Source organism: Mycteria americana, chromosome 6 (assembly GCF_035582795.1).
Source record: "Mycteria americana isolate JAX WOST 10 ecotype Jacksonville Zoo and Gardens chromosome 6, USCA_MyAme_1.0, whole genome shotgun sequence".
In the NCBI taxonomy this organism is placed as follows: Eukaryota; Metazoa; Chordata; class Aves; order Ciconiiformes; family Ciconiidae; genus Mycteria; species Mycteria americana.
This window is the reverse complement of record NC_134370.1, coordinates 11,315,001-11,342,504: the sequence shown is the minus strand read 5'-3', so window position 1 is coordinate 11,342,504 and position 27,504 is coordinate 11,315,001. Positions and strand designations below refer to the sequence as shown.

Here is a 27,504-nt window from a genome sequence, read left to right as displayed (position 1 = left end):
GCTTCCTATCTCTGTTGTTCGACATATTTGTAGATTGTCTTAATACAAGGAGGGAAGAGTTGACAAAGTTACTGGTGATACTAAAATATGCAAGATAGTAAAGGGGAAAGCTAAATGAATTGTTTCAGAAGTATCTTGGGGTACTGAGTGATAAAGCATTCAACTCACCGATGAAGCTTATTGTTGATAAAGTGATGCACCTGGCAGAAAAACAGTTCTGACTTTGTATTCCCAATGATGGGGAAGTGTTATTGATTGATAAAAATATAATATTAAGTCCAAACTCAATAGTGGCCAGAAAAGAAAATCAGACTTTAGGAATTACTAGGAAAAGAATAGAGATTGAGACAAATCATCCCTCTACCTACATACGTTTATGACTCTTTAGTACTTTGTGCAATTATGATTTGCTGTTCCCCAAAAGTACAGTAGAACTAGAACATAGTTCTACTACTGATAATGAAAGCTCTGGAGCAGCTCAGTGCGAGGAACTGGGTAATGGACAGAAATTCTTCAGCTAGGAAAAGAGGGAAGGGATATATAGAGAGATGATTATATAAATCAGGTGGCATATAGAGAAGGTCGGTGTCAAGCAGTTATTCACCATTGCTCATAATACGCATCAGGTGCCATCAAATTAATTTACTGAATAAGAGATTAAAAAGCAAGAGAGAAATTTTCCACACAAGGCATTATTAAACCATGGAAGTCATTGCTACAGAATATTGTGGAAGCCAGAAGATTACTTAGTTTCAAGAAACATTTAAAAATTCAAGGAAGAAATACCTTTGGCCTTCTTAAAACAGAAGAGAGCGAGCATCAAAGTTGGGAAGTGCCTGATCTGTAGGTCCCCACAAGGTGAGTGAGTGAAGAGAGTATACCAGACAGGGGTCATTCACTTTTACTCCTTCTCTGGGCATCTAATATCAGTTCTTATTGGATACTCCACGTTAGAATTGGTAGACCTTTGATCTGAATTAGTATGGCCAGTCAGCTCTATAAATTGTATTTTTTTCCTGACCAGGTGTGACATCGAAGAGGATGCAGTCACTTTTACAGGATTTTACCCAGGTTAGGTATAAACAGTGTAAGTGTCTGGACTTTCTGGCTCCAGGAACAGTGAATTTTTTGCTTGGACAAGTAGTGGTCATTATTCCAAACTAAAAACTTAAGATCATAGCAGGCATGTGTTGGTTCATTTGGGTTGACAGATCAATATATTTAACTTCAGCATATGCAGAAAATAAATAAGACTTTCTTTGTTCTGGATGATCACTAGCTTTGGAAGTAGTATAACTTAAATGGGGAGAACACTGCAAATCCTTATTTGGGAATATAAACAAATTTCATCTGTTTCCACGTCTCTGCCTCATTCACTTTATAGCAACATTCTTGAGAAAAGCTCTGTAAATGGAAATATTTTAAAGTTTGTACACTTTGGATTTATATGCCTACTTAAAGATAATGCAAATATTAGTCTGTACTTTTATGTGGTATTGGTGATACATAACTCATCCAGCTGGAGATCAGACTGTTACCATATGACCTTTGTTTTTAAAACATAGAACTTAAAATATATACAACAACCAACTAGCAAACTATCTGAAAATGAAAAGGTTGTGTTGAAAGACTTCCTTTAGAATTTTTTTTTAACAGGTTTGCAGAAGTTTGAACAGAAAACCCGAATTAAAGAAATAGATATACACTTCTTATGCCTTATATAAAGTTTCATGTTTGTCATTAAATATTATACACAAATTGAGAATTCATACTACCCATTGTGATAGTAATCATTACTGTTCTTTACTTACATCTAAGTTTTTTGAAAGTGCTCTGTTAGAAGTGCAACTTTTTTTTTGTCTGAAGTAGTATTTATTAGACTATTGAGTGTGACAATTCAGTTCACTCAGACTGGTAAATTTTTTAATATAACTATGTAACTGCACAGTAAGCCTACTATTTCGCCCTTAGCTCTTGTATTAATGAGAAACAGTGTTGTCTAATATTACTGTGTTACTTACAATACAGTAGAGCTCAAATAACTCCCTCAGGCTTAGTGCCCATACTGTGGCAGATGCTTTAAAGTCAGAAAGATGTCCTCTCTGCACAAAGAACTTAAGTATGTGACCTTTGCATTGGCTTTGCTAGTGAAGAATATGCCGACTTTGGTGGTATCAGGTTTATACAAAAACACAATTGTTTTACCTGTTTTAAAATAAGCCAGTATTTTATTTTCCTATGTTATGCTCCTAATAATTAAATCTGAAAACTTTAGAACTGAAGTACTTGATCTTTAGGCTTTCAGCCATGTTCCTCTATTAATTGCTGTGTCAAAGAGCGTATTGACGCAACCACATAGCTGGTGTTCATATATTCCCTGCTCATTCAATAGGAAAATATGATAGGAATGCTGTCACTGTGCAGTGAGAAAAGTTTGATATTTTCCCCAAATCAAGTCTCATTAGAAAGAACTTCAGCCGTTGAGATTTGAAGAGTTTTGTTTTGTTAAGTTCTATCATGAGAGGGAAGTCGCTTTCTTACATTTTCTGTTTAAAAAATAATAAATTGATCAATCTCTTCCCATCTCCCAGTCCCATGTCATTTCTCATTTCTTCCCATGCCAATTTTCGAAAACTCAAGTTGAAAGATGCAGGTAGATATTGTTTACCTATGCTTCAGCTTCTGAATTCCATATAAAAGGGTCATAGTCCCACAAAGAAGGTATTAAAACTTCAGATCTCATCAGAATGGTATTTTTCCCAGTGTATGAGAAAAAGGCAATGACCACAGGAAGCGGGGTAGCTCTGTGCTTCTGTACATTGAATAACTTCTGTCAATAGAGTTGGTATATTCCTCCACAGCTTTTAATCTAAAGAAATATTAGGTTTTTTTTAAATTCATGTCTTGATTGCAAATCAGGCAGGTATTGATCGAATAGCAAATAATCACCATCACCAGAACAATTGTAAACCAATTTTGTAACAACATGACAAAATCTGTATAACTCAAAATGGAAAAAGGAGAATCTTGGGTTATGTTGTAAGGATTGAAGGTGCTGTCCTGGTGTTGAATAGCTCATAGAAAGAATTAATGGCATTACTTTATACAAGGTTCCCTTTTCCATGTTCCTGTAAGGTCATCTGTATCTTAATGTGCTTTAAAAGAAATCAGTGATAATATTTTGGTGTACTGAAGATCTATTTTGTTTGATGTGTTTTATGCGAGAAGTCTCTAGACTTAGAAATGTTTTGAATAAAATGTGGTAATGGGACAACTGAAATTTATTTGAAGGTCTTGATAAGTGTGGAAACTTTCATTAAAAGATGCTTCAGATCATTGAAAAGAAAACAAAAGCCTGATGAAGAGGCATAGAAAAAGGTTGATGTTGGTCTCCAGTCCAAATATAGTGGAAGTGGGGAAGAAAACTCTTGGGATCTCAGACCCATAACCAAGGTGCATTGTGAGAAGAGAACTCTTTTACCTTTAAAAAGGGCACACTGTATTGATCAGGATTTCTGTCTTTTGAGCTAATAGAAGACAATACCACATGCTTCTGCAGAAGGACCAGCCTTACCAGAGCACTACCCTTTGAGAGTCAACCTGGCAATGTGGCATGTCATTCTTTGTAAGGGCTGAGGAATCTGTGAGACTGAGAGATAACTACTGAAAGATGCTGCATGAAGATGAGTGAATTGCAAACATTGTCTGAGGAGCACTTAAGGGAAGAGGTGGCAGATAACTTTTTTGAAGAAATTCTCAACTGCATTCAGCAAACTGAATCAAACTGATACAGACTTGCAGTTCCTCACCTTGCTTTTGTGATGATTTGGATTAAATATGGGGTAAGAAGCTCATGCAGCCAGTATACAAAGAACGTTTATGTTAACATAAAATAATTTGTTTGAAAAAAGTCTTCCTGTTGGCAGACATGCAGAGGTCAGATTATATATTCTTATCACTCTTGAGGATTTTAAATCCTTGACCATGTGGAAATAGCTTAGGGACCATGTGGTTTCTTTTGTCTTAAGAAAGTACTGTTGCAAACATTGCAACATAGAAATCAGACATTTCATTGCTTCCCTCACTGCTAGTGAAGCAATGGAGGTATCGGACGTAGAGTTCAAGATTATTTTTGCAAACAATGTTTTTTTGAACCAGTTGTCTTTTTAATGTCCAGTGTATTTACAGCTTTGGATATATCTGTGATAGAATCATTTTCTGTTTAAAGTTTCTCTGGAAAGTCTTAAAATGAAAATCACTGATTTGAAATCACTATGTACATAACATAGATAACGGAATGGCCCAACACAAATTAACTTAAACTGCAAACACACATGTATTTTTTACTTTTCTAATATTACCTGTTTACTAAGAGTGTATTAGAAAGGCTTTTTCTATAAATTTTGCCAGGAGATTACTTTGAAATATGTAAATATTTCTTTACTTTTCACTTGATTTTGTACACTCTTTCCATCAATGTAGTTATTGGTGGTAATTTTTTTTTCATCAGCGTGGTGTTTTTTTATAACATTTTATCTCTACTAGTGCTCAATTTTACATTATTATTTCGTGTTACTTTTTTGGCATCATAATAATTTCTAAGGTAAGACATTATAGAGTCATGAAGACAAGATTGCAGCTTCTTTTATTTGTCAGGGAAAGAGATGGAATATAAGTGAACAAGCTGAGTTTTTTAACTGAGTTAAAAAAAAAATCCCCAATATAAAAACAAAAGAATATTGAAAACAGCAGAAAAAAGAAACAGATAAAAATTATTTAGACAAATTTCATTCCAGTTAGCTTGTGGATGAAAGTTTCGTTTTTAAGTGCTATAATCCATAAAAGAAAAATAACTCCTAGTTCAAATGCTAAGGTCTGTGTAGCGTACTACCAAGTTTCAGAGGGAAAGTGTTTTCAAGGTCTTTTCATGAATGGTGTGTTATGGAATGGGGTCACTCGAAAAGGAATAATTACAGAGTGATCAGAAGCTTTCTTTGAAAAGATTGTGCTAGACCTTCTGTGTGGTTTGTGGAAGAACAGAAATCAGTTTTGCTCCTAGGGTGGGCTAACAAAATGTATTGTGTTTTTGCAGCTACTTCTATCTTTGCCCCAAAAGATGCGTGCATCACCTCGGCAGTGCACTCAGCCTCTGTAAGGTCATTGCCTAGAAACCAGATCTTGGAGTTGTTAGAAGTACAACATACTGCTGCACCATTTGACCAATTGCAAAAGTTTAGTTTTGAACTCTAGTGAGTCTTTCCTCATCTCCTGTCTTAGCACTACCATTTGTTAAATAATTAATTCCTCTTTGATTGTACCTCTTTATGTGCTTTTATAAACTTATTTGTATTATTTTGTGTTGTATTTTGTTTGTACTCAGCCTCTTCTCTTTGTTTCAGAGCATGGAGTTACTAGAAAGAATTAATTTGAGGAATACTTTTTCACCCTTTGTATAGTGTTCAAACTGAGGATCTGTGATCTACGGTAATTCTTATTCATTTGGAATATAGTAATTTGTTCCTGTCAGCACAGGGGCTGGTTTGTTGTTTTAAATTGCTGACTTGTTTTTGTTGGCATGCTCCCCAATACAAATTGAACATCTGACAAAAATCTATTTGTATGACAGTTCAGTCGAGAGAGGTGCTCTGTGTTGCCTAACAGTACGATTTGGGGTCCCCAAGATAAAAGTTGACTGAATGCCAAGATTTTAGTAGAGCTTGTTTGTGCAGATAACAGAGGTAATCCATATTCCTCAGGTCTGTAAATCAAACAGACAAAGGATAAATATGTATGCACACCATTCTCTTTGAGATAGTGGACCGGTAGTTTCTTCTTAATAACAATGGGGACTATCTAACCCCTGAGAACAACGGAAAGCTGACACCAGGGATGATCCTATATGAAATTAGAGTGATTAGAAGATTCTTAGAATGCTTCTTCGCCTTTAGCAGATAGTGCCTAAATAAATTATTCAGTGGAGCTGGTTTGTGGTGCCCTGGCAATTTCTCCTTTTACGGGGTTTTGTCTTAGAGACAAAAACCTTGAACTTTTTCTTAAATCTTTTCTAAGGTTTAGAACCTTATTCAGATTATTATAGATCTGAAAGTTGATCCATAATACAGTGGAAGAGGAAATCCAGCCGCTAGGTCTTGACTGTGCTTTCCAGGATGATACAGACAAATGTATGATGCTTAGTGGCCATCTATGGAAATACTGTTTAGGAAAACACGTACTGGTTGCTAATGATCCTCTGCAATGATTCTTGCAGGATAAAATAAGATACTGAAATATCCTCTTTTTGATGAGGTGGTTAGATCAATAATGTGAAATCCAAACTAGGAATGCTAGTGGCCTAGCAAAGATTTTTTGATAAAATAGTTTTTAGGGTACAATAATTGCCTTTCACCCCCAAATAAAAATATTTCCCAAGTCAGCTGTATGCAACTACGCATGCCTTTTTTGCTGCTTAACTGTGGAGTCTCTTACATTTTGGAGTTAATGCTCAAGTATCACTCTTCTGGTTTACTGCAAGACAATTTTTTCCCAGGTTGACAGCCATCCAAGCCATTAATTTAGTCTTGAAGATTTCTTACTAGTTAAAATGTGTTACTCCGAGGGCATCTTTATGCGCAACTTGTATATACTTTGATACTTGGAAATTCTCAGGATATGTTTGAGTATGAAATCACTGTCATTTTATATAAGGATTTTTTAATACACAAATGTACTAGTTAATTCCTTATCTATTTACTTAAAAGTTATCTTCTGAAAGACCCTAACTCTTGCTTATTTGTCTCGTATCTGTAGGTTTACTGATCTGTTAATTCAAATTCGGTGATTGTGCATTTTTTATGCCTTGCAAAATCTAGGTAAATAAATAAAGAAAAGCATAGATGGTTCATCATACAATTTGCTCAAGATCAGCTGGAACCATATTTTGCTTTTTTTCTTGATCTTTCAGACTGAAATACCTCTTACCTGTTGAGTTTTCTTACCTTTTATTGAACTTTCTCCATCTCTTTTGCAGAAAGGTTATAACAAAATACTTCCAAGATGCAAACTGATGATCAATAAATTTTTAAAACAAGAGTATGTTGATTTTCATCATCCTGCTGCCAATAAATGTCCATTTGTGGTCAGAATCAACAGTTCTTGTAAGGGTTTAGGTCATTCATTATTAGGTATATACCTCTCAGTTTAAGGGGAAAAAAAGTATAAACTGTCACCCAACAATCGCCTAAACTTTTTCCCTGGGGCCGCTACTTCAGAAGTCTTTGAAACTGTTGTGATCCTGTTATAATGGTTGCCATTCTCCTATAGAACCATAAAGCTGCCTGTAGTAACAGAGGACAACGACAATGGACAAATGGCAGCATGTGCTCTTCAAGGTGACTGCTCTTGTTTGTTGTAAGGCCTATGATCCTACGTGGGACTTGAGAGAGGACCCAAATATCTGAGCAGAGGGAGGGAACCGGTACGGAATGGCAAAATGGGTGGTGGGAAAGGGAACAAAAGGTGATGTTTCATCACACTTCGTGATAGAAGGAGGTAAGTATGAAGAAAGCATGTGATAAATTGGGGGAAGAAGATGCAAACTGTGAAAGGTGTAAGGTGTAAGACTGATGAATGATAGTGAAAGGAAAAGAACGGTGGATACATCACCTGAGAGTTTAGTAGAATGGTTGCTATCACTCTCTCTATCTTTGTGTGAGTTCATTTTTAGGTTGAAATTTTAAGCTGAGATTATTACATAAATTTTGGTCTGTCCCTGAATGCTTAGGAATCAAAAATCCAGGTATGTGTTACACACTTGGATTTGTTTTCCTTCCGTTCCTTATATTCTTTCTGTGTTGGTTTTGCATGTCAGGTTCATGAATTGGAGTTGGAAATATTATGTTTGCCATATGCTATCAAACTTTGTTTTTCTTTGTATCAGATCATCTTTATTTGATGCTAACAGCTTTGTTATACCAGAAGTTTCTAAACTGTGCCATACAAGAACAGCTGGTGGGGTGGAGGGACAGATGTTTGGTCAAATGGTACTGGGCCTTTCTTGCACTTCAAAGGAGCTGAGCAGAGATATAATATGACTGTAGAGTATAGTTCTATTTTTCTAATCTGAGTAATTTGAATATTTGCCGTAGTTTGTTAAGAGATTGGGGGAGCAAATGACCTCTATCAGCAGAAATTGGAAAGTGATTCATTAGATAATCTTTCTCTGACTGTGGAGTTTACCCTGTAAAGATGAGAACCTCTGAATTAAATTCATATTGCCAATATGTGCCCCATGGAAGAGATGTTACAACATTCTGTGATATAAATTAATTGCTTTTGATATTTTAATTGTTACCTTCCTTCTTTGGAGCTTCACTTCAGTTTTGTTCAAATGAAAAGTGAGACAACTTTTGAATTTAATCTTTGCCCTAATATTGAGATCTGAACATCTTTCTTCTTGTGCATGAATGCTTGTTCAGTTGCTGTTTAAATAAAAGAAGTATTATATAAGCAGTAACCATCAAGGTTTATTAAGTATGAAGATCTTAGATGTACCTTAAACTCCCTGAACTGCTGATCATCAGAAACTGGCAGCGTCTACTGAAATGAGAATCATTCCATCCCTCCTCTGTTCCTTGAGATTTCCCCTTGTTATCCATTAATGGCCACTGTAGGAGGCAGTACAAGTTCTGGACTAATTGAAGCTTTGACTGATACGGCAGTCTTTATGCAGTCTTACATAAGGTGAGGTTTTCCTTAAGGTTCACACTACATTGTCTTGACAGTGAAAACCTAGGCAGCTATAAAGAAGATCAATAGCAATGTGTAAGCATTGTTGGTGACAACACAGGAACAAGGACAAAACAGAAATACTCAGTGAATTTTTTGAGTTTGGACATCAATATTTACTGGGAAATGAGTTACTGCCAGTATCAGTGTTTCTCATTATTCTTTTTGTTGTATGTTGGTCCACTTAGAGGCAGAATTTCTGACTATGCTATAGGTAAGGGGAAAAATAACAAGTTAGCTGAAGCCTGTCTATCAGAAAGACACTTTAAATGCCAAATATTTTGTAAATACCAATATTTTGTATAAATATACTGCCTTTCTGTTACACTGTGTTACAACGCTTAAGACTTAAGTTCTGAAGAAATAAACCAAGTAGGGAGGGGTTGGCATGGCTATTTTTGACACGGATATGTGCATAATAATAATAATAATAATGATTTTTCATCCATTTTATGCACTTTAAGAAATTAATATTGTTTATAAGTATTTTCACTGAGTGGGGGAGACTGAGGAACTCAAATGCAGAGGCAGTATAAAAAGGAGGAGGACTTTAGTTAGATAAATTATAGGTAGTGGATTAGCTATTGACTTTTACCTCAGGTAGTGTAAAGCAAGAACTGCTAATCATCAGCTTGTGATAAAACTAGAAAATGCCATGTCTGAACATCGGGCTAGTATTTTATCATATTAGCTATTGATTTAACACAGCATGAAACAACTGGTTCTGTCCCAGTAGTGCCTGGTGGGGAGCAGTGAAGGTACAGATTTACTCCTCCTTCAATCTGCTGCAAACTTCAAAGCCCAATTGTGACCACTTAACTACTAAAATTACTAAACTCAGACAATTTTTCTCTTTTTCAGACAATGCAATATGTCTGTGTGTAAGTACACATGATCTAGAAGGACGGAAAAGAATCCCAGCTAAATGATGTCAGGGCAAAACCAATAAATTCAAGAAGGATGGACAGTAAGATCCAAAAATCAGTTTTGACTGGGCTGTGTTATACACAAAGTATTTTTCATTTTCCTTTTTCTTAATCAATAGTTTGAGCTAATGTGCTTATGGTCCAAAATACTTGCATTGAAATACACAGAATTAGCATGATGTGGGTATATTTGTATGCAAGCCACCTTAATTACGCTGTTTTTCTATTTAATTATTCTTTGCATCAAGCACTATTTTATTTTGTATTTAATGGTGAAGTCAGAAATTATCCTCTGCTACTCTCATTGAATAGGGTTTTCCATACTTACTATGATTAATATTTTTAGAGCTCAACTGAAATTTTCTTATTCTATGTATTATTTTCAGAAATTAAAAAACATGTATTGGTATATGGGTAGAAAGATGCCTCTGAGAGAGAGTGCATATGCTCAGTGAAAAAAGGACAGTGCCCAAAAATAGCTTTTTATGCACTAAAAAGTATTTTTGGAAAGGCCCGCTTAAGTTTCTTTGGTTTAAAATAGACCCTCTCATAGTGGCACAAATGGAGGTGGGACAACTCAGCTGCCTTGGAAACATTTCACTCATCTGCCTTGCCCTCATTCTAAGTGTCCGAAATGAGAGTTGTCTTTATGGCTTCCTTTTGTTTTTTACTCTTGGAGTTCACAGTGGACAAAATGTGTAATTTATTAATAGACCTGAACTCTGTAGCAAAATTGTACTTTTAACTGGAAAGTCTAAAAGCCTAAAAAATACCAGCTTTCCTAGGCTTTACCTACTGTTAGAAATCCAGGGAGTGGGAGAGCTGAAAAAGATGATGTAGCATTCAAGAATGGCAACTGCTTCAGCCCAATTATAGATTTTCATTACAGTTGCCGATCTCCATAGTGCTTGGCCAGAGAGTGCGGGTACAGGCTGATAAAGACAATTAAGTAAGAAACGGAGGAAGGAAGTAACACTTGGACATTTCTTTCTGGAAAAGGAAGGAGCTGATGGAAAGTACCAGCAGATTTCTTGTTACTGTTAGCAACGGGAACCCAGGCTCCAGATGGAAATGCCAGCTGAAACAAAGATGTTTTAATGAACATTTCATGTTTTGGATTATCTGAGATGTTTATCATCCTTTACCATGGTGTGAGCTAATTAGTTAAAAACTCTTAAGCCTCCTTAAGATTTTTTTTCTCCCTGCTTCGCTGGCTTTGGGAATGCTCTCTTTAAAGGATGGCCCTTATAGTATAAACTTCTCCCCTTAGAGGAAAATGGCTCCATATTTTCATTGTCTCAGTTCATCTGTCTATTGATCCAACACACTGGAGTTTATCTTCCGTCTCAAAGATTTAGCAAACTTTTATGTTAATTATGAACCTACCACACAGCATAAAGTCTTTGGACCACAAGACAGTGTGAAGTACATGATCCTGATGTGTAGTTGCTCCTTGTCCTCTAAATAGCATATGTTGGATAAATGATTCAATGAAATTGTGTGGTAATAGGCGTTATTAAAAAAAAAGGAAAAAAAAGAGAAAAAGGAATGAAAGCAAGCTTTTAGTAAAAAAAAAAAAAAAAAAAAAAAGGAAGAGAAACCACTATAATATATAGTTTGGTCATTACAACAAGGAGATGAGTTGAGATGACCAATCAAGATTTCATAAAAGAAACAAAAGCTTGTCGTTGTACTGGAAAAAGACACTAGGTGTGCTCTATTCCACTGTTATCCTTAACAATTTTCCCTAAAATGTAATTTTGCAGAGAAACTTGTAGCTCTTACACATACACTTATTATGTGCATATGCCAGTTCTGAGTGCAAAGATCTGCTGTAGTTAAACCATACTCAAAATAGGCCTGTTTTTGTAGCCTAGTTTTGCTGATCTTTAAATTGAAGTTATTGATATCTAGCAGAGACTTCTGGAGAAGAATAGCAGCCTATATGACATTAGTGACTGACTTCCAATGCCTGATGTAACTTTTTAAAATCCGCTTTAGGGTGAGAGTCTTCTAGGATTTGATATGGAGACTGAATTGTCTTAAGTGATCATACTGACATCCTTAAACATTTCTGCAGATTAGCCTGAACATGAGTTGAGGATCAACTTATCTGTCAACAATAGCAGCTTAATTTTGGCTGTTCCTATTCTTTGCATCCAAATTTTTTGTTGATACCACAGTCTAGACATGTCCCTTTTGCCTCCAAGTCCAAGTGCGGACCTATGCTATAAATAACAGAATTCATCCCACTTAAACCCCCTACAGCCAAATAAATAGTCAAGTTGTGGATTACTTTGAACCTGTTTCAGGTGTGGTCTTATAGCTGAGGTATCTTTATTTTCAAACTGTCATCTGAGGTAGGGAGAGAGGGTGTTCTCCCCTCTCTAACTTTGTTCTTGCCTTTTCTTCCAGCATTGCTGATTGAAATGACTGTGGTAAATAAGGGTCTTCAAGTTGCAAAACCTTTGTCAACAAATTAGGCAAATATATGCCAATGTTTGCTATACATACCAAGGCAAAGGGCACTAACAGCAGCCAACTTTTAATTTAGCGAGCTGGATTATCAGGCTGGTCTTTGAACACATGCAGTGAGGTTACAGGGAAGCACTAGGCTTTTCTGGAAGGTGAATCTGAGAAGGAGTGGACTCGAATGATCTCATGCACAATTTAGAGGAATTTCCATTGACTGAATAGGCAAGTTGGTTAACTTAGCCAGCTAAGTAGATGTGTAAAGGTAGGTTTTACAATGAAATATGATAGTATAGTAATGGTCCTTTGGAGGAATCAATAGAAAGGAGTTATATGAAATACTGAAATTCGAGTACTGAAAAACATATTACAGGAACAGACTAGCAGACATAGGTAACAGTAGACAGCAGAATAGCTGCAAGTCAGCAGTGCAAAAGGCAGATGTCACTATGTTGGCCTACAGAGAGGTTACAGTTAAATTTGCAGAAATACTCCGTCACCCTTCATGCGTCAGCTGATGCCTGGCATATTTTTTTGAGATTATGGCACAAGAGTAAAAAGGCAAACTGTTGTGCAGGACAGCCCTAGGTTGAAAGCGCCTTGGAGAAACTGAATTCTGATGAAAGAATGAAGCAGTGTATACATAGGGACCAAGATTTGGTAATAGGGTGTGGTAATTCAAACAAGCAAAAAGATAAGAAGTTATAATTAAAAAAAAAAAAAATGATACAAACACTAGGCTAAGGGGAGTTATTCATTGTTATGTTTGGAGAGTACTATGCAAGCCCAAGCAATGCTTATCTAAAGTTTTCCATGCTTGGGTTTATAACTCTTGTATTTCATTATATTACTCTTCTGTAGATGTGGTCTTGTTAAATTTGAAGCGATGGTAGTGAATTTTCAAGCATCCTCTCAAAATAGAAGGGGGAGAGGTCAGTTATTTCCAGACCTTTGAATTTTGAAAAACCTTTCCTTTTCTAGGTTATTACGTTTAAAAGGCAGAGCTCAGGTAAATATAAGCTGTTTTTCTAAATACCAATGTCTTTTGCACAATAGAAATCATCCTCTGTTACTTCTTAAATTCACAGAAATGATGAGTTACAATTCTCTCACAGGTCACCTGTTTTCTTCCCTACCTACAGCACGTGCAATCTAGCAGGGTGTTTAAGCATCAGCCATGTTGGTGACATGCACGGTCCACTGCTCATGAGTTTGCGATGGAAGTAGTTTTGTGGGCAGAAGCTGCATTTTTCACGACCAACATAATACAATGTGTTGTGTCCTCATGGGGGTTTGCTTGACCTTCCTCCCTGCCCTCACCCCATAATGAAACTAAAAGTGTGTTTGATGATGATTATTGAAAAGAAGATTTATAGACCTGTGACTTCTACTTAAAATGGGTGATAGTATCTCTGCATTAATTTCACATTAGCACTTGAAGTTTGATTTCTCTCTGCTGTTGTAGGAAGCCGACGACATTTGGTGAAGTGGGAGAATACAGGTTTTAAGTTGTGCATTTCTCTTTCAGAGTTGCCTGCAATCTTTTTTGTGTGCGTGCAGGGAGGGCAGGCAAGATTGGGAGTGGCTTAGACATTGACTTTTGCCAGCCAGTGTGTACTGTTGAATTGATTCTTTCAATCAGAAGTTTCATAGGATTTGTAGGACAGTTTTTATTTCCTTTTGGACAGAAATGTATCAGCTTTGTTTTTTTTATTTTCGTAAGGAAGTGCTTGAACGTCCAGCATTGCATCAGGCTGTATATTAGCACTATGTAATCGTTTTCCTGCTTCTCACACAATCGATAAAAACTAAGCTACTTAGGAACAGGAAAACCCCTTTTGAATTGCAGTCTGAAGTGTCTAGTCTATTGTTCCTGGATCACCTTTACAGAGAAATGTAGAAGTTTTGAAAACTGAAGTTTGAACACAATTTCTTAAGTAATTTCAATTATTTTATCTCCTGCAGAAGTGTTTTTGTGTTGCTGTTTAAATATAAGCTTCAAGATTGTTAAGTAGGATCACTTATTTTTCTTCTAGATTTGCTAAACTGTATCTTTTCCATTTCTGCTCAGCAAAAAATACTATTCCAAAGTGTCTATTCCAAAAGGCAGAGATGAAAGTGTAAATTCTGCAGTATTTAGCAGTCCATTTGAGGATCAGGTCACTTTTTTCACCTTGCTTTTAGCAAGAGCAATGGCAAAACTGACTACTCTCAAAGAATACAAAATAAAATCTAATTTATTCCTACAAATTATTTCTGGTTATGCTAATCTCGAGTAATTATTTACATCTAGAGCAGGGCCAAACTCTGAAACAGATGCCTGAAGATTTTTTTTAAACCATTTGTATATACTAGTAAATTCTAATGAATTTTATATGGAAACAGATGTTTGTGAATAAATAAACCTTTTTGTTTGTTTACGCATATTTCACCAAAAAAATCTGTTTAATCTGTTCTTAAAACATTGAGCATGAAAAATGGAGAGGCTGGGACGAAAGGATTTGTTGGGTCTTTTGTCTGAAATGCACCTAGGTTTGCTTGTCTGTTCAGGGGGCTGCTTAGCATTTAGGAGGAGGAACACTATTCTTTAGTTCAGGTATGAAAATGTGCAATACTTTATATCAATTATTTGGCTGATTGCTGAAAGTGCATTGGAGTGAGGGGGCATTGGCTAGTTCTGGCCTTCGCTAATGGGAACATTTCAGAATGTGGATGAGTAATTAAAGTATAGAATGCGGAAAATTAGGCCAAAATTGAATAGAAGTGAATAAGTATGCGTTCTGTTGTGCAGATGTTGGAAACGGATTATTTTGGATACCTCTTTCTATCTACATCTTATTTGGTTACCATGTAAAAATCGGTCATACACCATGTAGATTGTTTCTCTTCCCATTGCCTTTTCTGTTTTTATGTTGTGGTGTATCTGTATAGGTAGTAATTTAGCAAAATATCCTGTCTGCCAGGTGTGGGAACTAGCTGATTGTATTGTAATACCAGATCATTACTTAATTCATATGCAACCTAGCCTAGCACATGGAAAGCATTATAAATCTATTTACAGTGTGGCTGGTCTGATGATAACATTGTATTAAATTCCCAGGTGAGGCAATTTAAGCAATTGCTTTGCCATGTGTAGGCCATGGAAATTAACTTCTCATATGCTTTAGTAATAGACGAACTTCATTGTTATGCTCAGATTAGTAGTATAGCAGAATTCTTACAGTCTGGTTACATGTACCCTACTTCACATGTAGAATCATACAGGGGGGTGGTACTGCAGATCACAGATCTCAATTAGTTTAAGCTGAGTTAATTCATTTCAATTCTAATTTAGCCGTGCTTGCCCATGAACACATTCAGTTCTATTGGGAAATGTTAAAGCTTGGGTCAAGTAGACAGATTGTTTAAAGCCAAATTGCCAGACAGAACTGAGCAAGTGTATCTGTTTGAACAGGGCTTTAAGAAAATCACCCAATCAGTATGCAAAAATCCTGTTCATAAACCGAGAGAGATCTGCCTGGAATCAGAAATTCTTCCTTGTCGGAAGGTCTAGGTACTGTAGTACATTTAAAACAGCCCCTGAAACTTTCTCTGTCTTGAAGTTCTTGTAGAAAGTAGCTTAACCCTTTTGTGTCGTTGTGTGTTCATGTGCATACTACATTTGAACGCAAACTTGTACACTGAGTTAAAAATATTTGTGTGCTTAGACTTTTTGTCTAGCTAGATACAAGAAAATACAAAATACAAGGAAAACTTCTATATATGACAGACCTTTACAGACAAAAAACTGCACATAGAACCTCTTAAACCTATATTGAGCTGCCCAGAAATGCCTTGGATTACAAACTCTGTAAAGCTTCTGTCTTTTCTAGAAACACACATATAAAGTACCAGTAGACAGTGGTAACTGACAACTAAGACTAAAAATGTTGACAATTTCTTGATTTGCCTGGTTAGCTTATGTATAGAAGTCATTAACTATTTATAAAATGCATTATGAATTGGGTTCCTTCAAACTGTAGCAGAGTGTGTGACATTTCCAGCTCAAACTATCATTCTTGCATTTGGCTAAAGTACATATTTATAAACAGCTGATAGTTATGAACTTTAAAAAAAAAAAAAAATCTAAAAATTATTTAATTATTGAGTTTGTATGAACCGAACTAATTTTGATAGCCACATCTAAAAGTGTTAGCCAATATTACTTTATATAAATATAAGAATAGTAATTTGAGATATTGATATTTTGGACAAATCCTGAAAGAACAAACGAACACTTTAGATCAAAAGCCTTTCCTTTTATATTATTGATTCATTTGGTAGTGAAACTGTGATCAAAAGTAGTATCAAATTATTTATTGATTATGGCAAAGAGTTATACCTAATTGTAGTCAAAGGGTTATTTCTTTTAATATAATTGCTGATTTTCAGATCATGACAGATTATTGCAATAAAAGAACAATGGTACAAATATATTTATTAAGTTCAGTGGTGCTGATATAAAGGATTATAAAGGGCCTCTAAAAATTGTATTGAAATTAACATTTATTTTTTTCCCCGTGAAGAATATTCTTTTTTCTTTCTTCCATGCAGGCTCTTATGAATGAGAATATCAGCCAGTTAAATCTTTCAAAGAAATGATATGTAACCTCAGCCTCTACATACAATTAGGCAACTTGTTCACTGGAGAACAAGCTTATGAAGCATCATGCTCCTCATCTCAGTCTAATAATGATAAATGCATTCAACACTAACAGAATCAATGGGGCTGAGTCATTTTGTGAAATTGGGAGAGACTGTACAGTTGAACTACTAGACCTCAAATGGGAAGATTGAATCTTAATCAGAAAAGAAGATTAGATATTTATTGGTATATATTTGTAATTTCCTTCCTTGTTTGATGTGTATCAAATAAAAATAGGAAAATAATATAATTGAGCAATCTATGCCAATTTGTTGGCTTTTGGTGAAAAAAGAGAAAAACAAAACCTATCTCCATATGATATTCTTGCATACTGTGGAGTGTTTTAGTCCCCCATAGTGATGAAATGAATAATTTAAACAGGCAGCTCTGATACCACAGCCTGTTTAAAGGTTCTCATTTCCTTTAATGCTGTAGACTACTTTAGCTTGGTTAGTATGAAACTGTGACAGCTGAGATCTCCAAAAGATTTGGCACAATTCAGCTCTTGTAGTAGGTCCATGGTATGCTTTGTCCTTGCTATGTACATCTGTAGCTTTAGTATATAATCTAGATCTGAACATGAGCAACTGAATCACAAATTGGTAAGCATTGTAATGATGACGATGGTAATAAAGGGTGAACTGCACAGGATAAAAAGCTAAAATGTGTTGCTGTGAGATGACCAATACAGGGCTTACTCCACTGCTGGGTTCCTAGCGTAAGGGGTGACCCACTTCCAAACTTCTTTGTCACAAAGGTAATGAATGTCCCTGTGCTCAGTATAATTTCTAGTGGGTTGTTTCTTGCGCCCCAGATCCAAGCACGTTTTTTGGCATCATTGCCTAATTAGGGAAGGTTTAAGGAGGGATTTGGTTTTGCTGAGTTCCTACTGGTAGTGACTACCCTGGCAGAGTGTGAGGGAAACTCCCATGAATAAAGGAAGGCCCTACAGCTTAGTTCTTGCTACTCTTGGGTTTCTTCCTCTGATGAAGTGTAAAACTGATCATAACTGCACTCAAATATAAAAGGATTATAGGCAATATGTTAAAAATCCTTTCTCTCTTTCAATGGTGAAAGTAGGAATATTAACCAACTAAGGGCCTGTTATTTGGCCAACAAAGAAATTGAAAGCTGGGCTGATGTTCTCTTTATGGGCTTCCCCGTTATTCCATTGAATGTTGTGCTATCTTGGTAATCTTGGATTCTTGTTGTGCTACCTTGGATCTAGTTTAGAATCAATATGATGGTCAGTTCACGAGCAAATCTGGTACTCATAAACTGTGAATAACGACTGTCTGTCATAATGATCTAATGAATGACTGTCTCAGTTTCGTGGTGTTTCCATGAACTGCTGTAAACCAGTGTTCCCTCGTACTGCTGTTTTCTCTGCTTTCTTTTGCCCTTTGATTTCTGGTCCTTTCCTTGTAGGCCTTCATAGCCTTAGCAGCGGAGGAAACACTTGCTAATTTTCTACATCTTTAAGTTCAACCACTTTTGTCAAATGTGTGTTGTTCAGGTTTTTGGTTTGGTTTAGTTTGGTTTTTTTTGTTTGTTTGTTTGGTTTTGTTTGGTTTTTTGGTTTTTTTTTTTTTTTTTTTTTTAATGTGGAAAAAGCTCAGTCTTCCTTTCCTGTTTAATAGCATCACTGCAGAGTTACTCTGGGTTCTGTGTCCAGCTAGCAAGTGTTCTTCAGAAAAATACATTTGGTTCCTACACATGCGTTTCTTCAGTGCTTCTGATAGTGTATATCACTTGTCAAGGTTACCTGATTATCAGAACTGGGATCACACATTATGTACCTTGAGCTTCACTGAAGCTGCTTTGATTGCTGAGAAGTTGAGGATGTGACTGTCTTAGAAATGCTAAGGTTTTGCCATGCAGATTTGTCAAAATACAGCAGTTGAACTTTTTAATAACTTTTACTTGCAGATTTATTTTTTTTTAATCAAATAGGTATCCATTAGGGGGCTCTCGAGGTTTAAGATGATCAGCCTTGATACCAATGGCTTCGGAGCTTTACTTCCTAACCCTTTTTTCTTTTTGTTTTACAGAAAAGGTCACGGATCGCCTACAGTGATGAGGTGCGGAATGAGCTCCTAGGGGATGACGGGAATTCCTCAGAGAACCAGGTAGGATGCTAATCAAGAAGCCCTAGTGGGTGGCTGGAGGGTGAAGGAGGTCACTGGCACACTGGGCTTCTCAAGCTGCTCCTTAACAGCATTAGCAACAACTCATGTGGAAGTGATACTGTTTAATGCAAAGCTGGGGTCTTAATCAACTTCAAAATGTTTCTTGGAGATCTTACATTTAACCCTTTAACTTGTGATCACTGTCTGCTATCTTAAAAAAAATCTTTTCTTCTCTTTTCTTTATTATTTAGTACTTAAGAAATAACTTGAAACGCGCTGTTTGCCGACAAAGCCAAGGTCTTCACCTCAAACACATGTAAAAGGAATAAAAAAAGTACATAATGCAGCTTTGATAATAATGCAGTATAATTAAATCAACACTGGCAGGCAAAACAAATGAAAGTGCGCTCTCAGAATTAGGTAGTACCCCACTCAGTTTCCTTGTGTGATTCCTTCCCTAAACAGATTTTCTCTCCTTGTACCAAAACCACAAGTTGTACTAATAAAGCATGCTTTCATAATGCATGTTGTAGTAGAATGCAGAGTGCTATCCATCTCTTTTAATGAAGGAAAGCTTGATAATCCTGAGGCTTTTTAAAAATCTTGTACCCGTATTGTTGTTCTGGACACTACAGTGAGGATCCTACAAGACTACTGAAAATTATAAAGGCATCATTATATTCACGGGACTTTGACCCACCTGTTAATATTTCTTTTGGTGCTGAAACTTGTTTGACAAGCTCTGTCTGAAAACAGAATGCTTCTTTTCTTTTTGAAAATCATATCAGCTGTAGTCAAGGTTGTGCATTATGAGTTAAAAGTTAGTTGAAAGTTTTCTTAAATACCAGATTTTCTCTTCTGACCAGTTAGAATTTAAATTATTTTGGTAGTGAAAGTGAAGCTTGTTTAAATGGTTACTTGATAAATGCAATATTAAATAAGGAAACAGAACAGAACCATGTTCTGAAATTTTTAGTATCTTCTGCCCTCAATATAAGCTCAGTTCCACTAAGGACTGGAAAAAAGAAAGACTTGGAGACTTATCCCAGTACAATGAATTTTAAAACACAGACCCCTTAAGCCTTAATCTTATACAGTATTTTAAATGTGCTGTGTAAGTTTTAAACTCTGTAATAGGCTTTAATACATACATTAATGAAATTATACACAGGATACAATATATCTGTAGACTCTGTAGTGTACAGCAGCTGTAATATCTATGTGAAGGGTTAAATTTAAAAGATATTAATCTTCACAGTTATATATCATAGCAAGGGGAGATTCCAAAATTCAAATAAAATAACGAGGGGTTTTTATCCCTAAATAATGAGTTTATGGAAAGGATGATTTCAGGGAAAAGAGTTTCACAGTCTGCCTGTGAAAGTGTTAAGATTCTCATTTGATTTCTTTTAAGGTGCTGCTATTTTTACATTTCAAGAAAAAATTGTGTGAATTCAGACATAAAAGGGCAATTGTGATAAGAAGCTTTACTTATAACAGAATATCTTATGTGTAGGGATGAGATAAAATATTTTATTTTCACTTTTTAAGGAATGGTTAAATAACTGGGTCACGTGCACTTTTTGCAAGTTATGATCTTTTTTCTAAACTTGATGGAAGAAACATGGTCTGATCTCAAGGAACCAAATGATACTTTCGACCATTTGTCAACATGAGTTTTTTCTTCCAAATGAGCACTTCTTAAATGGAAGAAAATTTTGGGTGGTAAAGGGGTTTATGTAGTAAGCCAACTTGAAATTGTTACCCCCATACCTTTGAAAGTTCTGAATTTCTTTCTTTTCTTCCTTGAAAAATGTTATGAAATATCACCATAAAGGAGTCAACTAACTTCTTTTAAATATGTGAATGCCAGTATTTTAAAAAATACTATTTATTGTGTTGTTCCAATAATCAATATTACAGTCTTTTTCTTATGAAATATCATTATTTATATTTGTACTTATCTTATATACATGTCGTTATGGGTACAAGCAGTTAGTGCAAGAACTTCAGCCTGATGTTCAGCTTATCAGAACATGCAGCTATCCAAATCAGGTGTAAGGTTTGGGTACTTACCATATAGTGAACATGTTATCTCAACGGATTTAACTCAGTAACCCCAGGTCTAATACACTTTCACTTCTACACATTATTGTATCAATAGAAAGCTTGAACTAGATGACGAAAGGACACTCAGGTATAACTTACAGCCATATAAAATATTTGAAGATGTTTCAAATTCTTGCTTTAATTTTGTCTGATGGAAATAAATATAGGTAGATGGACTGACCCTCACCCTCATATTGTGGGACTTTCACTCATCAATCAATTAGCGTTAGGTTGAATTAGTTAAACTGAAAGGTGGTGGGGTTTTTTTTCCCCAATTCAGTCACCAAACTTTGAAAGGGGAGAGGAGAGGAGGGATTCCTCTTCTGACGAAGGAGTTAAAAAAAGTTCCCAGCTCAGAATTGCTCCTGTACCAATCCAGAAATATTGGTAAAATCTGCCAGTAGAAATGCTGAATATCTGGTTAGACTGGGGTGTTACACAAAGCAAACAAGAGATATGAGCTGTACATTTTAGGTATGGTCTTTGTCATCATGATAAACATTTGCAAAACGTTTTTGGTGGAGGGAGAAGACTAAAAGGAACTTGATGTATACTGGCTAGTGCAACCATATTAAGTAGCTAGAAATGAATGGGGCACAATTTGGATCCGTTCTTTATTCAACTTGTATTTTTTGAGTTGAGTTTCAAAGGTGCAGTTACAGCAAAACACAGCCAAGTTATAAACTGTAACGAATAGGGTTGTAGGTGTGAGTTTCCAGTTGTTGTCCCAAGAAGAAAGATTGAAGTACAAAGAACAGATTGAAGAAGTAGCAAATTGTGATGGGTCTTTTGTTGTCTTCTTTTTAACTAAATGTCTCCCATAAGTAGCTCTCATCATGTGTACATGACAACAACTTAGAATACTGTGGCCTTATAATGATTATACCAAGATTTAACTAATTTTACCAGATAAAACATATAGAAACTTCTTGTTTCTATATAAGAAAGCTTTCTATTCAAAGCTTTTTTTTTAAATAAATGCATCTTTTTTTAATGAGATAAATAGTGACATAATGCTCTTAATGCATTTAGGGTTTAGTAAAGTCATTGCTTAGTATACATTAATTTATTCTTAATTTGAATCAGGTGAATGTACTCAGATGAGGCACATACAGGGGTTGAGAATCAGGAGACATCCCTTCTCCCATCAAAAAAACCCCAGCTCACAACCCCAAAACCAAAAACCTACTGTGTGCATTGGGTTGTTACTTATTTTCCAGGAGAGGTCTTTAAATGGGCTCTGTTACTTTCAAGTCTTATTTGTCATTCTGGCCACCAATGTTTATCAAATCCCCTGGAAGTTTTGAGCTTTCCAGTGCAATGATACACTACTTAAAGTTGTGGCTTCACTTTAATAATCATAAAACTGTTTTATGTGGAGATTCATATGCTTTTTAGAAAGTCTATGTTGGGTTAAATCAGAAATCCTTCTCGACCAAAATAGTGTCAGGTACAGTATTACCAACTTCCTTGAAATATAATAGTATTCCTTTCTCTTTTGCAACTAGGTTCATTAATAACAAATTTGAATAAATTTGCATGAGGTTAAATTGCGTGTCCATATACACATACACTGTATATGTGATTTGTGGTGAACAAATATTTTGTGGCTACTTAATTTCTGACTACAAAGTTCTGATAATATTAGATTTGGGCTTGCTGTGCATAAAGTGTGTCAAACTTCAGCTACAGACCAGGGGGTGAAGTTGGTCAATTTAATTCCCCAAGATCTAAAGAAGGTCGGTATCATTTCATATAGCCCTGGCAGAGCAGATCATTACCAGACACAAATCTGTTCGTTACATGCCGAGGGTTTATAGCAAAATAAATAGACTGTCATCATAAGTTCAGAAAATTGTGTGTTCGACCCACGATAATGTGTAAAGGGCGTTTAATAGAGTTCAGCATTTATTCGTTATCTGTATGCGGACAGAGACGGCGGTAGCGTTATCAGCTTTTTAAAAAAAATTCGGTAGTTTTCTGTGTCACGTGACGTGCCTCAGACACACGCGCGCGCGCGCGCACACACACACACAGGCACACATCCCATCTAGCTCCCTTGCTCTCTGCGGCACAGTTTTGATTTTAGTCACAGCAGAAGGCTTAGCCACAAGAGATTCCGCTGGTTCAAACCAGCGTAAACCAGATATTTTTTTTTAGCCTACAAAGGAACAGATTACGTCTTGTATCGAATTCTGTATTGGAAAAAAAAAAATAAAAAAAATCTTTGTTTCAAAAATATGCTGATTATCATAACATAAAATGGTGGCTGCACACGCTTAACGCTGTTTACAGTTGAGCGGTGAGCATAATAAAAATGTTTCAAAATAGAGAAGTAAAGGTAACACATTTTCATCAAGAGCATTGTTAAATGGGGGAAAAATACATCTTTTGTTAATTTGAATGAATATCTTTTCAGCCAATGTTAAAAAAAAAAAAAAACCCAAACCCTCTCCCATTACTTAGCTTAGCTGCAAATCCCATGCAGAGCTTAAATTCAGCCATGCAGCACAAACAAGATAGAACATTTTTGTTTGGGACCTATTGAAAAAACAAATGTGCAGCATTTTAAAACTCTCATTGATTATAGCAGGGTGGCATGCCCAAACGGGCTCTATTGCGGGAGAGTAGTTTTAAACTTTGGCCCTTTAAGTATCATAGTCAACTGAAGAATGGTGGCCTCAGAAAGAAAAGATAGCTATGTGATCAACTCCCAGATCGTCTCTTTCTAAAGAGCCTTAATGTTTGCCTTTTTGGGGAAAAAAGGGGGGGAAGATCTGGAGAAAGAGAGCAATTTATGATAGGCCAAGCACTTGAATTTAAGCGCCGGTTTGGCGGACAATGCCGTTTTCTTTATACCAAATTCTAGCAAAGTTCCTTTAGCTACGTACTGAGGAGCCGTTTCAGTTTAAGTCCGTGTGGTAGTAGCCCTCCTAATTACATCTAGTTAGAGCCTCGCTGTCCGTTTTGGGAACAGGGTGAGGCGTACATTCAGTTTTAGATGAGCCATATGAAACAATAGAGAATAATGGAGGTTCTTTTGTTTCCTTCATGCTGGCGAGACTTTATTAGTAGTAAACATTCTCAGCTTACACACGTGTTGAAAATGAGTGTTATGAAACTGTAGGTGAAGTATCAGCATAAACTGAGATAATGATGTAGCTGTTGTAATTTCGAATTCAACTGGAATCGGTGAGGAACTGTAATTTTTTATAAAGAGCCACTCTTATGCAGACATTTGTTGTGAGTAATTATATGTTTTGTTCCAGTACAAATAATTTCTCTGTCTCTCTAAGGGGAGAGCGTATTACAACACAGCTTGATAATCAGACTGGGGTTTTATTTAGTTTTATAGTAAACCAGCCAGAGCAATATTATTAACAGCGTTAGATTGTGTTGATTTACAGGCATAAATGGATAAATATAAATGGATATACTATATAAGTATACACAGGCACACTATGTGTGTATATATATACACACACTGTGTCGTGGTCTAGGATTAAGAACCTGGAATAGGTCTTTTCTGAGGGAAATATGTTTCATGTTGTCCCCTATTCCTTTGTCTGGTTTTAAATATGCTATGCAATAAATCATAATTCTGAGCCATTTAACTAAGCTGCTTCATATTTTTTTAACTGGAAAAACCCTCTAGATGAGGTTCAATAATAAAATTAGATAATATAGTTACATTAGAACTCAGGTATATAAAAATCGAAATACTGGTTACATGCTATAAAGATGCAGTCATCTATTAATAAGTTAGATCTGCTAGTAAAATAAGAAATAAGTTGTCACAACTAAAATATACAGAAAACATTCTGAAAACTTGTATATACAAAACCACTTCAGCTGTACAATCTTCGAAGAGAGGAATAGTAAACTTGTTTTTTTCTTTATAATATCGACTTCTATGAAGTCATTCCCCTTTATTTCATGATGGTGTCTTAGATGTGGTTTAAAAGAGAATTTCACACTATTCTCTTTGTTTAATGTGACAGTGTGAGAAAGTGATCTTTATTCGTTCAAAAAACTCTGCATGTAGTCTATGTTTAGGTTCTTTTAATGTGTTTGTCTGTGATTTTTAAATGCTAAACATGTAAACAGATAAATTGTCAATGTTAATTCTGTATCCTGTCACACAACTGATCTTTCTTTCCTGCCATTTCTTTCCTTTTTATCTTTTTTGTGCGTTCATGTTGCAGTTGATAAAATTACGTGAAGAGGTGAGTACTTTCTTGCTTTTTGTTGTCTAGCTTTCCCTTTAAAGCTGAGTTTCTAAATCTGAAGTAGATCTTTTTGTTCATTGTTGCAGGGAAATCTACACAAAGCAAAAATATTGATTACATTGCTTTAAAATATTCACTGTTGTGCCTCTTTTTCCTTAATAATTGTATACTTACATAGGAATCTCTAGATCAAACCTTAGAAATTAACATTCTTTGATAGTGGAAATTTTTTTAAAGGCACTAGAAAAAGAAGAGAAAAAAAAACCCTACTATTTGATCTCTGCTAGAATACCATGATCAAATCAGGTACAGTAATAATCATGTTTGCATCACAAAATCTTTGATAGGGTAAATACATTTATACACTGGTATTGAAAGTGAAAGCGTTGCTTTGGTAAAAACCTGTGCTGAAACACTGTAAAAATTACACAGTATTTCACAATGTTTTGAGTTTGGTGTGAGGTATTTGAGTAGCTTATGTATTATACTGGATATTGTATACGCACTGAAAATACAGTACAGGTAGACGTACGCACATATATCAATATTTATTATTTATTTGTGACTGCTGTAGATCTGTAGGTATAACACTAGAGATCAGTATTCCAGAACACCTTTCTTCCAGTTATAAAATGACTCATAAATATTTAGAGAGAGAAGCCTGTTTTAATGGTCAGTTCCTCAAATGTTTCAGTATATTTTCTGAAATTAATCTCCTCTGTTATTTACTGCTGTAGCAAAGCAGGTATCTGAACTGCTTTTTTTTATTATTTCCCGAGAGCCGCCAAAAAGAAGGTCTCAGTAAAGTCAAGATTACTTATAGGTCAGATTTCTGAAGGGTTTTGTACGGAGAGTTTGAACCAGTGAAGTATTTGAATAAATATATTTAGAAGCACGAGTATTTTAACATCACATACTTGTCTGGTATCTTCTTTTTGAGACATGTGTGCCCAGACGTATCAGTAATGAATACTGAGCTCTGCAGGAAAGGATTTGTAAGTTTTAGAAATGGTGATGACAAAGAACTGTAAAGTAACCAGATTAAGGACAATTACTGAGAATTCTTAAAAACAGTAAGATATTTGTGATATAAAGATTCTTTCACTAGTTCCCTGAATGCTTTATTTTCCCCTCTTCTTGTGGAGCTGATTTTAATATGTTAAAGCTACAGAGTAAAACAGTTAACAAAAAAAATTAAACAAAATAAACATGTAACCACATAAAAGCCCTCCCACCACTGCTGAGCTCCCCTCCCCAATAGTGCCAGTATTTAAACAGATGACAATATTGTTGCAAGGGTTTGTATAGCCTGATTTCTGAGATTTTTCAGAAGAACAAGGTTCATTTGCTTATCCCTTTAACAACACCTGCACGTCTGCTCCTGTGCTTTTGTAAAAGAATGTAGTAGGATCATTTTTGCTTGCAAACATAGATTATAGTTTTATAAACATAAAGATTCCTAATTTGTAAATTTACCCTGAAAATTTAATCAGATGTAAAGAACAAAGCTGCTACTTAACTGCTCTTCTTTTTGAAACAGCTATGAAGGCAAATAAGAAAATTCAGGATGTTATTGCAAAGGGCTGCAACTTGGGAGCTATACTGAACTCAGTCATACCTTTTGGAGCTTATAAATCCTCTTTGTTAGCCACCTAAAAAATTTTGACATTGCTTCTGGTGATTTTCTTTTTTGCTTTACTTTGCTAGCCTCATAAGTTACTTTTTCCTCTCTCTGCGTATTGTGAGAGCAGCAGCAAATAGAACTAAATAAAGAGATTTATTATTTTGTCTAGATCAAAATTGTACAGGTAGAGAGAGAAATAATCTAAAAAACAATTGTTAGCATTCTGTTCTCTGCACTTAGGTACCCACTATGTGTTGAATAGGTTGTAATTGCAATGGTGTTTTTATACCCAATACAAAAATGCACATTAAAGTTTAAATGAAGGCTAGTACAGTGACTCAGGCATAATTCTTAACTCGTCACATAGTGAAACATCAAGGCATCCCCAATTATAGTTCTCCTAAGGAGGTATGAACTGATCTTAAAAGAAATTGTGGTTTGCCATACTGTTTGTTAATAAAACCTGCGCTTCCTCTCATTACAGGGCTCTATTCTAGCATACTTGCCGTACACAGGCTTCCATGGAGGCTGTGTCGCTCTGTCTTTT

At 35.6% G+C, this 27,504-nt stretch overlaps 1 protein-coding gene across 4 annotated transcripts in view; it reads left to right on the top strand.

Moving 5' to 3' along the window:
* The window catches only part of VTI1A (vesicle transport through interaction with t-SNAREs 1A), a 272,754-nt gene that overhangs the window by 37,401 nt on the left and 207,849 nt on the right, over nt 1-27,504 (top strand). For 2 of the 4 annotated variants that reach the window (XM_075504539.1, XM_075504537.1), the window contains exons 4-5: nt 18,918-18,995; nt 25,310-25,330. In XM_075504539.1, coding sequence (XP_075360654.1) covers nt 18,918-18,995; nt 25,310-25,330 — 99 coding nt within the window. The remainder of the gene's footprint in view (nt 1-18,917; nt 18,996-25,309; nt 25,331-27,504) is intronic. The other 2 variants (XM_075504538.1, XM_075504540.1) reach the window with 1 other exon arrangement.